We start from the raw sequence: 10,886 nt of genomic DNA on the forward strand, positions 1-10,886 counted from the left end.
ACAGACAGCGTGAATATCGTTTTTATTTTGATTTATTTTCGATTAACTGATAGGGCCACCACTAGCGGCTTCGAATCAGCTGTCTCTTCTGCAGTTTTATAGCATTTAGCTTTTGTCTGGAAAATTTACAAGTTGTTATTTACGTTTTGGCTTCCGAATAGCAAACTTGTTCTTAGTTTGATTCTCCTAGCACTTTCAAAATGGGTGAACGCAAGGGTCAGAATAAATACTACCCGCCCGACTATGACCCGAAGAAGGGCGGCCTCAACAAGTTCCAGGGCACCCATGCCCTGCGGGAACGCGCCCGCAAGATCCACCTGGGGATCATCATCATCCGCTTCGAGATGCCCTACAATATCTGGTGCGACGGATGCAAGAACCACATCGGCATGGGAGTGCGCTACAATGCGGAGAAGACCAAGGTGGGGATGTACTACACCACGCCCATCTTCAAGTTCCGGATGAAGTGCCACTTGTGCGATAACCACTTCGAGATTCAGACGGACCCGGGCAATCTAGACTATGTCATACTCTCGGGCGCGCGACGGCAGGAGAACCGCTGGGATCCCCTGCAGAACGAGCAGGTTGTGCCGGAAACCAAAGAGGTGCAGAAGCGCCTCTTCGACGACGCCATGTACAAGCTGGAACACCAAGCCAAGGATGCCAAGGCAGCGGCGGACGCCAAACCGGTGCTCCAGAAGCTGGTAGAGCGCAACATGACTCTCTGGGATGACAGCTACATGGCCAATTGTCGCCTGCGTGCCGAGTTCCGCCAGCAGAAGCAGGAGATCAAGGGCCAGCAGGAGCAGGACCGCCAGCTGCTGGCCAAAAGCAGTCTGGACATTGCCCTCCTGCCGGAAACCAGTCAGGACCGGGAAATGGCCGCCCTGATGAAGTTGCAGACTAAGTCTGCTCTGGAGAGGGAGTCTGAGCAGCGGCTGGAGCTCCTCATGCGCCCAGCGCTGCCGGGTGCGACAGCTACCACTTTTGGTGGCCTCAAGCGACAAAAAGCGCTAAATAGCCAGCTTCAACTTCAGGATCTGGGCATCCGGCGCCGAAAACTAGACGAAGCTAAAGCCCCCACCTCGAATGCCAAATCCCAGAGCTTGGTGGGCGACTACTCCTCCTCAGACAATGACTCAAATGGCTGAATTCACAAGGGATTTGTTTATACATAATACAATAATTATAAAAACAGAACGCTGTACCAAAAAAAAACCCTAATACAATCCTTCATTTTCATCCGCGGGTTTAGCGCCTTCACCTCCATCATCCGGATTCACCTCGATGGGTTCTTCGTTTATCCCACCGTCTATCGTTTTGTAGAGCACCGCTTGAATGCGCTTACACAACTCCACGTGCTTCGCGTCGTTGAACATGTCGTTCACCAGATCCTCGACCAAGCGCAACTTGTTGAAGCACTGGTTAGTCTCCTCCATAATGTCGTCTCTCCTCAGGCTAAGGGTCTGCATTTCCCCAATCAGTTCCTTGAGGGCATCATCACTGGCGTTGACTGGAGACTGCTCCTTGGCGAAAACACGCGGCTTGATGGGCTTGATCACCGGTGCATTGGCCAAGGACTTGATGTTCTCCAGGCCCGGTGCCTGCGAATCAAAGAACTTCTTGAACCATTGCAGGAACTCGAAGTTGTCTTGGAATCGTCCCTTAATCAGACGATCGATGGGCACGGTTTTGTCCAGTTTTAGGCGATTGAAAGCCTCCTGGAAGAGCCTAAGATTGTGCAGATACTCGTGCTCCAGTTTGGCGCTCATCTTCACGCGCTTCAGGTTAATGCAGTTGGGAAAGATCATCTCCATCATCTGGCAGTAGGCGGCACCTTGGGAAAATCATCGCTGTTAGCTTCGTAAAAGTAAATATTTTGGGGGTTTTTACCAGAGCAGAGCTCCTCGATCTTCTTGAAGTGACCCTGAACCATGTTGTTGACCCACTGCAGCATATCGTGCCGGGACATATTCTCCCCATTCACGCTGGTTAAAGCCACGGTTAACTTAAGGTCAGTCATCGTTCTTCTTGGATGGTAGAAAATGTCAACCTTTTACTGTTACTCCTTTACTTGTCTTTAGGGGCTTCTTTGTCTCTAATTACCGTTTACTCTTTTTGATATTTGGTGGAACGTTGTATGTATATAGACTATTCAGTGAGCTTACGGTCCAGCCTGCTCTGCTTCTCACACAAAATAATTATAGAGTTTTATTTGCTTAGTTTGCTGATCAATTTCCTAGTCGAAATGGTTTGCAATTTCTTTTACTTCGATTCCCGATTGTAATGTTTCCAGGATCAGTGATGGGAGGCATCTTAACACGCCTGTACCTAGCTGCATAGCCAGGTACCATTTTCAGTATTTTTACCCACTTTAAAAAATATAAATTATGCAAATAAAGCTCAAAGCCCAAATATAATACAAAAAAGTTTCTTTAAAATTTATAACCTATCTCAACAAGTAAAACCCCAATAAAATGTATATAATAAGCTGTATTTTGAAATTTGTGTATATATTGTATATTATTTATATTTAAAAAAATTAATGGATTTACTCTGTTTGGTTACCCTTAAAATATTTCAACTAATTACATTTTGTTATGCCTTTATTTTAAAGCCCAACTTAGGTACGAAGAGTGCAAAAATTATACCCTCCAGGATCAAAACCAAATAAAATATCGATAACAGCACAAAACCGCCCTTTTTGAAAAGGAGCTGTCTTTATTAACAACAACATTTACAGCGACTTAATTCTAAATTTGCGTTCCACCGTCTTTACAAACTCGATAAAGTCCTGGTAGAGCACCTTTGGCACCTCCAAGCGGCAAAGTGCCCACCCTTTTTGTGGTAGGTGCTGTGCACCAGGTTCGTGAACTTGTCCTTCAACTGGATGTCCAGGAAATGCATGATGTCACTCTTGAACCGGGCACATCCCGTGGGCACTTTAGTGGGAACCCTCTCCAGGCGCAAGTTCTGCTGCTCCTGGGCGTACTGCTCCGCATACAGACGCTGCGAGGTGGTGATCGAGTTGGTCAGGTAGTAGATCATCAGGTTGTCCAGCAGGGCGTCCATTTTGTAGCGCTTTGTGAGTCCTCCATCCTTCAGTGATCGGTAGCTGGGATTGGTCCACGTGGAGAACTTCTCCAGAATATAGGCGGCCAGTCCCACTGGATTGTCCGTGAGTGCGGCTCCAATGGTGTCCGGTTTGGTGGCTTGGATGTGGAAGTAGCCGCTCTCCTCCATCAGGTACTTCAGTTCATTGGACTTCGGGAAGAAGAAGTCCTCAAAGCCGGAGGGCACAAACAAACTGGGCCAAAAACTGGCCGCAAAACCCTTAACCAAGGATTTAGGACTCATATTGTTGCACAAGTTCGAGTGGTAACCAAGGACATTTTCCGGATATAAGGTGGCCATGTTGCTGCCAATGATGCTGCCCCAATCTCCACCCTGGATGAAGAACTTGTCGTAGCCCAAGCGCAGCATAAGATTCCTCATTATCACGGCCACCTGAGCGGGACCCAGACCCTTCCTCGAAGTGCCCTGCAAGATCAGAGAAGGATAAGCTTGTGAACAGGCCTTAGAACAAGCCCATACCCACCTCCGACCAGCCATAGCCCGGCAAACTGGGCACCACCACGTTGAAGATGTACTTGTTGTTCTTGTCCAGGTTGCTCTGGTGCAGCAGATGGATGAGGTCGTAGAACTCCCGCACCGATCCCGGCCAGCCGTGCAGCAACAGCACCGGATAGTGCTGCTTGCCCACTTTGTTGTCGTCGTAAACCATCAGGTGGAGGAAGTGCATGCGTAGCCTAAAAGTCCGTTACTATCTGTGGATATGATAAGTGCCGCTCTTATCTCACCCCTGAATTTCGGTGGTGAAGTGGTTGAACTGCCACAGGAACACCTCGCGTTCGCGCCAACGAGGCAGGTAGTCGTCACGCCAGTATTCCACGACCTCCTTAAGGTAATCCGTGTTGAATCCGTACTCGAAAGCCACGCCCTCGAGAGGGGGCGTTAGGCGCAGGGTGCGGTTGAGGCGGCTTTTCAAATCAGCAATGGTCTGCAGATAGTCCAGATAGTATGTGTCAATAAATGTGTAGTAGTAATTAAAAATCAAATAACAGATAGCCCCACTCACCTTCTCCGGGTAGCTAAGCCTATTGCCAATCACCTCCGAACTGTTGGCTAGGTAGGCGGCATAGTCCTTCGGCTCGGCTTCATCGCCCCACCACTGCTGAGGATCCAGCTGGGGAATGGGCAAGTCGGCCCACAGTTGGCTCACATTCCTGTAGACCAACCCGCCGCCAATGGCCAGTAACAAGACCAGAATTTTAACCGTAACACCCATCCTTCGCTGTCGGCAGATCCACTCACACTGACTGGGATCGCTGCTCCGATTCCGACGATTCCGGCATATCATCGTGGGCGCAGCTCTCGTTTTCGTCGCTCACCATGATAAGCGACTTTGAGTGACCGCCCTACAGCCGATCAGTTAAGGCTTATCGACGGGTTCACTTTGGACTCCACTGAGTCGCCGTAGCGGCTTCTCAAATCGTGGATGACTATTACTCGGCTGGAGCAATTTGTTTGTTTATTTACTCGGCAAAGCTTTCGCATCGGTTTATGTTTGAAGTTTTTAGGGGGAACCTATTGGTATATGGAGAAAGAGGGGGGTGCGGGTATAATTGATATTTTGCGACGCAGCTGGTGTTCCAGGTTAGGTAGATATACCTTGTATTTTGGATTTAATCAAAGCTAGCCTTGATTTATCATGAAAATAAGAGTTCAAAATTAAAGTTTTGTTAAGTGTATTATAATTTGACATAAAAAGTTTTCGGTTAAGATAAATATATCTTTAAGATTTATCAAAAATTACTTAAAAAGAGCTTAAAATGTTATTTATTTATTACTAAATACTGTGAATTTTAATATTTACTTAACTTTATCAAAAATTAATTTATTTAAAAACCACTTTATAGAGGGTATTTCCAAGCCGACTACAGACAACCAGTGAAACTTACGTAAGAATGTTCCCAGCTTAGATTTATCTGTGTATGCATAAAAATACCTATATAAAGCAAACACAAAACTGCCCCTTGGTTCTCCAATCTTTCACTTATCAAAGTTTTCAAACAAAAAACTCTTCCACTTTTGGTTTTCAAAGCAGATAAGGCAAATTCAATCACCAAGCCGATTTGTTTTAATTTTCGCAACAGACACAGTCTACATTAACACAATATTACAATACATTCCTAGAACTAATTATGAGTTGTTCAGGACAAATCGGCCTTCTGGACAAAGCTAACGAAGTCATCGTACAGCTGCTGGGGCAGCTCAAAGGCAGGGAAGTGACCGCCGTCCTGGTGGTGGGTACTGTGCACCAGATTCGGGAACTTGTTGGCTAGAACCGAGTCGGGGGTGTGCACGATCTCATGGGCAAAGCGAGTGCATCCAGACTTGGCCTTGATGGGCAAGCTGTCCACAGCCAGGGCTAACTGCGAGGCAACCATGGACTCGGAGTACAGGCGCACGGAGGTGGTAATGGAATTGGTCACATAATAGATCATCACATTGTCCAGCAGCTGGTCGTAGGTGAACCTCTTGGTGAGTCCGCCATCCGGAAGCGATCTAAATGCGGGGTTCGTCCACGTGGAGAACTTCTCTAGAATATAGGCAGCCAGTCCTGTTGGACTGTCGATCAGGGCATTGCCGATGGTGTCTGGCTTTGAGGCCTGTATGTGGGCATAGCCCATTTCCTGCAATATAATGCCGAACATGTGTCCCAATCCCTTGTAGAAACTGGCGTGCCGGCTGTCCACAAACCAGCTGGGGAAGAACGAGGCCAGCACCAACTTTATCTGGCCCAGGGGGCTGTTGTTTCCGCACATGTTCGAATGGTATCCCAGTACGTTCTCCGGAAAGAGTGCGGCTACATTGGATCCAATTATCGAGCCCCAGTCGCCGCCCTGCACCAGGAACTTATCGAATCCCACTCGCAGCATCAGGTTGCGCATCACCACGGCCACTTGGGCCACACCGAATCCAGTTTTCGAAGAGCCCTAAAAATGGTAAATTGATTGGTCATTAATAATAAACTCCTAGTGAATTTACAATGCAAATTAATGAAACGTAATATATGCGCAAATATTACAACAGCTAGAATATTAAGTAATGAAATTTGTTTAAGAAATACTTATTGTATGTTGTGTATCTCTGAAGTGAAAAATATATTTATCAATTATTATATATATATTATATAATACAATTTATTTAGATGAGCAAATAGATATTCAAAAATGTATTAAAATGTTTTTTTTTTAACAAATTCTTGATTTCAAAACGGCAAATAGATACAACAAGTAAATAGATCGACGAATCCAACATTAATAATAATTGCAAAGTATTTATTATCTGTGCTTAAACCATTGCACAACAAATTTGCGAAAAATATGTTATTAAGTAGTTTAATTTTAATTACTCATTCTTAAGGCAATAAATATTTAATGGAACGACAGTACTAACCTGAGACCATCCATAGCCTGGCAGACTGGGCGCAATCACCTCGAAGACGTAGTCGTCTTTTTCGTTCGGCGTGGTCAGCAGGGGAATGAAGTCATAGAATTCGCGGACGGTTCCGGGCCAGCCGTGCATCAAGAGCAGGGGCAGCACCTTCTTGGGCTTCTGGCCCTTCACCTGGGTGGGCTTGGCATGAATAAAGTGAATTTTCAAACTGCGAAAAGAGGAACGCGTTTGGGGTCAAGTCTCGGGGTTAATGTGCAAATGCAGGTCCACTTGCCGGCAACTAATTATGCATGGGGGCAATGGATTGGCATTAGAGTTCCGCAACTAACCCCTGAATCTCCGTTTGGTAGTGATCCAGCTTCTTGAGGTACTGCTCGCGGTCGCTCCACTTGGCCAAATAAGTATCACGCCAGTATTTCACCACCTTGGCCAACTCGTTGGCATTGAAACCGTACTCGAATCCCACACCCTCCAGCGGCGCCTGGGCCTTCGAAGGACGACTTAGCTGGTTCTTCAGATCCTCAATTACCTGGGCGATTGAAAGGATAAGGATTATTAAAAAAAGGTTTGGGTAGAATTAGCTTAATGATTCTGTTATAAAATAATATATGTATCTATAAAATGATACATTTTTTATTTCTTCTTGATTACGTTATCACTTCATTTGAAGCAAACATATTTCAATACTTGGGCAATCATTAAATATCATCATGATATTTTGGTTATAAGACCCATATTGATAAGGAAGAGTATAAAACGTACAAGCTGTATCGTACGTATCTGCTAAACATGTTTATATGTATATAATTTGTTTCCATACTCGAATCTTACCTCAGGCTTAACGCTGATGTCGTAGGGCAGGATGGCCTTGTTCTCTCGATAGGATTCCTTTAACGCTGGACCCCAGTAGGCATTGTTGTCCAGATCGGGCCTCTTGCCGGGCGCCGAAAGCTCGCGATAGTTCTTATAGCCGACGGCCGCCAGTATGGCCAGGCCTCCGATCAGGATCCGCACCCAGACGTTCGCCATTGTGTCACTACAGTATTCTATATATATATACTATATATATTTGGAGACATCAACTGCACAGCTGCTTGTATGCGATCGCCAAGCACAAATGATTTTAAATAGCAAACAACCGGCAAACGAAAGCTTTTGCCGGCTTGTCGATCGCAAGTGGATCGCAATTGGATCGTATGTCCAGCTGCACTGCAATGTGAGCATGATAAGGCAAAAAATGCTAGAGAGAGAGAGAGAGCTTTTGCACAAAAATTGAAGGAGAGCAAGTCATGAAACAAAGCTTTAATGCTAGTTAATGAGGATGATCATGCAGTTGCGTTTATCAGTTGGTCAAAGCTGCAAAAGCGTAGAACTAAATTGGGGAGAAGCGATTCATGCTTAGAATGTAAATAAATTATTGTGGTTGAGCTGAATACAAAGTAAATCAAATAATAATGATTGCGAATTTCAATTATTAACACGCTAAAGCTTCGATTCAAGTCAATAGACAATCAATCGCATTTATGAAATGACAGTAAATAAGGTACAATTCAAATCAATTGTTTACATCATAAATACACTAAGGCTGTCCTATCGTAATCTCGATACGAGACCTTTGGAATTCTTATTTTATATCAGAAACAACTAATGAGGCTATTAGGCTCTAGGCTTTTCTAGTCAATTGCTTGCTAGTTATACCTGTTACTCGTAAAAAGAGTAAAAGAGTATATTGTATTCGTTGAAAAGTATGTAACAGGTACAAGGAAGCGTTTCCGAATTGGGACTTGGCAAGCAGTTTCTCGTAGTTCCTACTCAGTGCAAGTTTATTTCTAAACGGAGCCACTCCCACTCTAACGCCCACAAATTATAAAAGTATGAACTGTCACCCTGAGGCATTTTAAACTGTAGATGTTGGACTCTGGGTGTGTGTCTCGGTCATATTTATCATTAAAAAAAAAACAAAAAAAAAATCGATCTAATAATTTAGAAGTTATACGGTTTTGGAGTCCTCTGCCTTTGAACGTTTTGTAGGGACAATACTTAGTTTGAAGTTAATTAGCTGAGTAAGGGTTATTTAATAGTCGGGAAACTCGTCTATAGTGTTCCCACATTTTTTTTTAGAGACATGTATTTCAAAATGTTTAAAAGTAATGACTTGGATTAACAGAAAATAAAGTTGTTAATGGTGTTTAAAATATTTTGTTTAAACTACATCACTAAGGACGGCTGTAAATGTAGTGACGATGCGCACGATACTAAATATAGCCGCAGATTAGAAAATTTGATGTCATTTAAATAAAAAAAAACAACTTAGCTACAAAAAATCAATATAGATTTTATGGCCAATTTGTATTGAGCTTACGTTGCATGTTTAATTTTAAAGAAATTTACATCACGACATTAGGACTACAAAGTAATAGGTGCCTAGTTTAAACAGCACGTCAATATATTATTACCTCAGGTCTGGTTAAACCACAGTACAAAGATTGAGTGCTTGTAATAGGAAACAGTTTATTTCTTCTCCTCATCATGGAGACCAATCTTGCCGGCAAAGGCGGTGAAGTCGTTGTACAACATGGCCGGCATCTCCAGGGCGGCGAAGTGGCTGCCCTGCTGGAAGTACATGGAGTGCTTCAGGTTGGGGAACTTGTCCCTCAGCTGCCAGTCGGTCACCGAGGGCAGGTCAAACCGGAAGCGGGCACAGCCCATGGGAACCGGGGACTGGACGCGGTCTAGCTGCAGATCCCTGTACGTCTTGGACACGTTCTCCAGATAGAAACGGGCCGCCGTGGTGGCCGAGTTGGTCAGGTAGTAGACCATCAGGTTGTCCAGCACCGCCTCCAGACCGAAGACCGTGACTATGGCGCCGAAGTCCTGCTGTAGGCCGGGATTCGTGCAGGTCTGGAACTTCTCCAGGATGTAGGAGGCCAGGCCGACGGGACTGGAGGTCAGGGCTGCTCCAATCGTGTCCGGCTTGGTGGCCTGGATGTGGAAGTAGCCGCTCTCCTTCAGCAGCTCCAGCCACTTGTCCCACACGGGAAAGTGATGGTCTACAAAGAATCTGGAGGGCAGGTACTTCTCCGGGTAGAAGCTGCCGTAGATTCCTTTAAGAATGGCCAGTGGCGAGTGCAGGACGCACATGTTCGAGTGGTAGCCAATCACGTTCTCCGGATAGAGAGTGGCCAGGTTGCTGCCAATGATGCTGCCCCAATCTCCGCCCTGGACGAAGAACTTCTTGTGGCCCAGACGGAGCATCAGGTTCCGCATCACGGTGGCCATTTCGGCGGCATTAAATCCGGGACGAGTAGCAGCCTAGGGTAAAGATTTTGTTATCAGTGGTATTCGATGATTGTCATGTGGTTAATAAGCTTTTTGGTCTTTACTATTACCGTTTTACCAAAGCTTTGGAACCGTTTAAAGATTTCCCTCACAGCTACTCACATCAGACCATCCGTAGCCCACCAGCGAGGGAGCCACCACCTCGAAAGCAAAGTCCGTGATGTTTTGGTCCTTGGTGAGCATGGGTATGAAATCATAGAACTCGCGCACCGATCCTGGCCAGCCGTGGAGCAGCAGCAGCGGATACACATGCTTCCTGGCCTTGGCTTCCTCAGAGGCCTGCTCGTGAATGAAGTGGATGTTCAAGCTGCAGGAGAATCAGGTCATTGGTATGCCATTTGAATATATAAACAAAGGCTTTTCCACCCACCCCTGGATTTCGGTCTTGTACTGCTTGAACGAATTGAACAGCTCCTGGCGCTCGTCCCACTTGGTCAGGTACTTGTCCCGCCAGTAGTCCACAAACTGCTCCAGCGCATAGGTGTTGAAACCGTACTCGAAGGCGATCCCGTCCAGCGGATCGGTGAGTTTCAGGGTGCGGTTAAGTTCCTTGCGCAGCTCATCGATCTCCTCCTGCGGCACTTGTAGCTTGAACTCGTAGATCTTCTCGTCGGGCACAAAGTCCTTGCCGTCGCCAGGACCCCAGTAGGTGTTGTCCTTGAACTCGGGCTTGGGCAGGGGCTTGGTGAGGTCCGTGAACACCACGTAGCCGTAGCCCACGAAGGCACCGAACAGGGCCACAATCAGCCCGAACACTATCAGGCACTTCATTCTGGCCGCTGCCGCAATTAGCTTCCGCTCGTTGTGAATTTAAATGAGCCTCGCACCTCCCACCAGAGATAATGGTTTCTGATCCCGAATCCGAGTCCAAATCCGAAGCAAAGACCACCGTTGCCCCCAGAAAGCCGCTGAAGAACTGACTGCCGTCGCATTTTCTCATTCCCCAAATTGTCTCGCAAAGCTCTATCGAAATTCGCTGTCGCCGTTATAGTATACGTTCGTATTATATTTATAAATTCGTTTAG

At 45.9% G+C, this 10,886-nt stretch overlaps 5 protein-coding genes across 7 annotated transcripts; 1 reads left to right on the plus strand and 4 right to left on the minus strand.

Annotated features, from left to right (window-relative positions):
- Positions 1 to 113: 113 nt before the first annotated feature.
- Positions 114 to 1,231, plus strand: LOC128255832 (coiled-coil domain-containing protein 130 homolog). Its single transcript, XM_052985595.1, has one exon. The coding sequence runs from the start codon at positions 201 to 203 to the stop codon at positions 1,149 to 1,151; it is 951 nt and encodes a 316-aa protein (XP_052841555.1). The 5' UTR covers positions 114 to 200; the 3' UTR covers positions 1,152 to 1,231.
- On the minus strand, positions 1,148 to 2,305 carry LOC128255833 (microtubule-associated protein RP/EB family member 1). 3 transcript variants are annotated; one of them, XM_052985598.1, is made up of 3 exons: positions 2,107 to 2,305; positions 1,894 to 2,027; positions 1,148 to 1,837 (listed from the first exon to the last, which is right to left on the minus strand). In XM_052985598.1, the coding sequence occupies exons 2-3, from the start codon at positions 2,021 to 2,023 to the stop codon at positions 1,221 to 1,223; spliced, it is 747 nt and encodes a 248-aa protein (XP_052841558.1). In that variant the 5' UTR covers positions 2,024 to 2,027; positions 2,107 to 2,305; the 3' UTR covers positions 1,148 to 1,220. The 3 variants fall into 3 exon arrangements, with proteins under 3 accessions (XP_052841558.1, XP_052841556.1, XP_052841557.1); XM_052985596.1 differs by having other exon boundaries at positions 1,894 to 2,030; XM_052985597.1 differs by having other exon boundaries at positions 1,894 to 2,053.
- Positions 2,306 to 2,676: 371 nt separating this feature from the next.
- On the minus strand, positions 2,677 to 4,398 carry LOC128255831 (juvenile hormone epoxide hydrolase 1). Its single transcript, XM_052985593.1, is given in 5 exon segments — positions 2,677 to 2,820; positions 2,823 to 3,540; positions 3,599 to 3,809; positions 3,861 to 4,060; positions 4,139 to 4,398. Coding segments are annotated over 5 exon segments (1,422 nt in total). The 5' UTR covers positions 4,349 to 4,398; the 3' UTR covers positions 2,677 to 2,737.
- A 751-nt stretch (positions 4,399 to 5,149) lies between these two features.
- LOC128255826 (juvenile hormone epoxide hydrolase 1) lies at positions 5,150 to 7,643 on the minus strand. The gene is made up of 4 exons (XM_052985589.1): positions 7,354 to 7,643; positions 6,852 to 7,051; positions 6,523 to 6,730; positions 5,150 to 6,059 (listed from the first exon to the last, which is right to left on the minus strand). The coding sequence occupies exons 1-4, from the start codon at positions 7,549 to 7,551 to the stop codon at positions 5,274 to 5,276; spliced, it is 1,392 nt and encodes a 463-aa protein (XP_052841549.1). The 5' UTR covers positions 7,552 to 7,643; the 3' UTR covers positions 5,150 to 5,273.
- A 1,209-nt stretch (positions 7,644 to 8,852) lies between these two features.
- LOC128255809 (juvenile hormone epoxide hydrolase 1) lies at positions 8,853 to 10,789 on the minus strand. The gene is made up of 3 exons (XM_052985568.1): positions 10,232 to 10,789; positions 9,964 to 10,168; positions 8,853 to 9,834 (listed from the first exon to the last, which is right to left on the minus strand). The coding sequence occupies exons 1-3, from the start codon at positions 10,630 to 10,632 to the stop codon at positions 9,034 to 9,036; spliced, it is 1,407 nt and encodes a 468-aa protein (XP_052841528.1). The 5' UTR covers positions 10,633 to 10,789; the 3' UTR covers positions 8,853 to 9,033.
- Positions 10,790 to 10,886: the final 97 nt, after the last annotated feature.

Source organism: Drosophila gunungcola (assembly GCF_025200985.1).
Source record: "Drosophila gunungcola strain Sukarami chromosome 2R unlocalized genomic scaffold, Dgunungcola_SK_2 000012F, whole genome shotgun sequence".
NCBI lineage: Eukaryota > Metazoa > Arthropoda > Insecta > Diptera > Drosophilidae > Drosophila > Drosophila gunungcola.

What these genes read in the sequence shown, in the direction of transcription:
- LOC128255826 (XM_052985589.1), bottom strand. Translation starts at nt 7,551, where the DNA reads ATGGCGAACGTCTGGGTGCGGATCCTGATCGGAGGCCTGGCCATACTG. An exon ending in TACCAAACGGAGATTCAGGG is followed by an intron (nt 6,731 to 6,851) that starts GTTAGTTGCGGA and finishes CTCTTTTCGCAG; the next exon opens with TTTGAAAATTCACTTTATTC. An exon ending in CAGGCTATGGATGGTCTCAG is followed by an intron (nt 6,060 to 6,522) that starts GTTAGTACTGTC and finishes TACCATTTTTAG; the next exon opens with GGCTCTTCGAAAACTGGATT.
- LOC128255832 (XM_052985595.1), top strand. Translation starts at nt 201, where the DNA reads ATGGGTGAACGCAAGGGTCAGAATAAATACTACCCGCCCGACTATGAC.
- LOC128255809 (XM_052985568.1), bottom strand. Translation starts at nt 10,632, where the DNA reads ATGAAGTGCCTGATAGTGTTCGGGCTGATTGTGGCCCTGTTCGGTGCC. An exon ending in TACAAGACCGAAATCCAGGG is followed by an intron (nt 10,169 to 10,231) that starts GTGGGTGGAAAA and finishes ATTCTCCTGCAG; the next exon opens with CTTGAACATCCACTTCATTC. An exon ending in TGGGCTACGGATGGTCTGAT is followed by an intron (nt 9,835 to 9,963) that starts GTGAGTAGCTGT and finishes TCTTTACCCTAG; the next exon opens with GCTGCTACTCGTCCCGGATT.
- LOC128255833 (XM_052985598.1), bottom strand. Translation starts at nt 2,023, where the DNA reads ATGACTGACCTTAAGTTAACCGTGGCTTTAACCAGCGTGAATGGGGAG. An exon ending in GATCGAGGAGCTCTGCTCTG is followed by an intron (nt 1,838 to 1,893) that starts GTAAAAACCCCC and finishes GATTTTCCCAAG; the next exon opens with GTGCCGCCTACTGCCAGATG.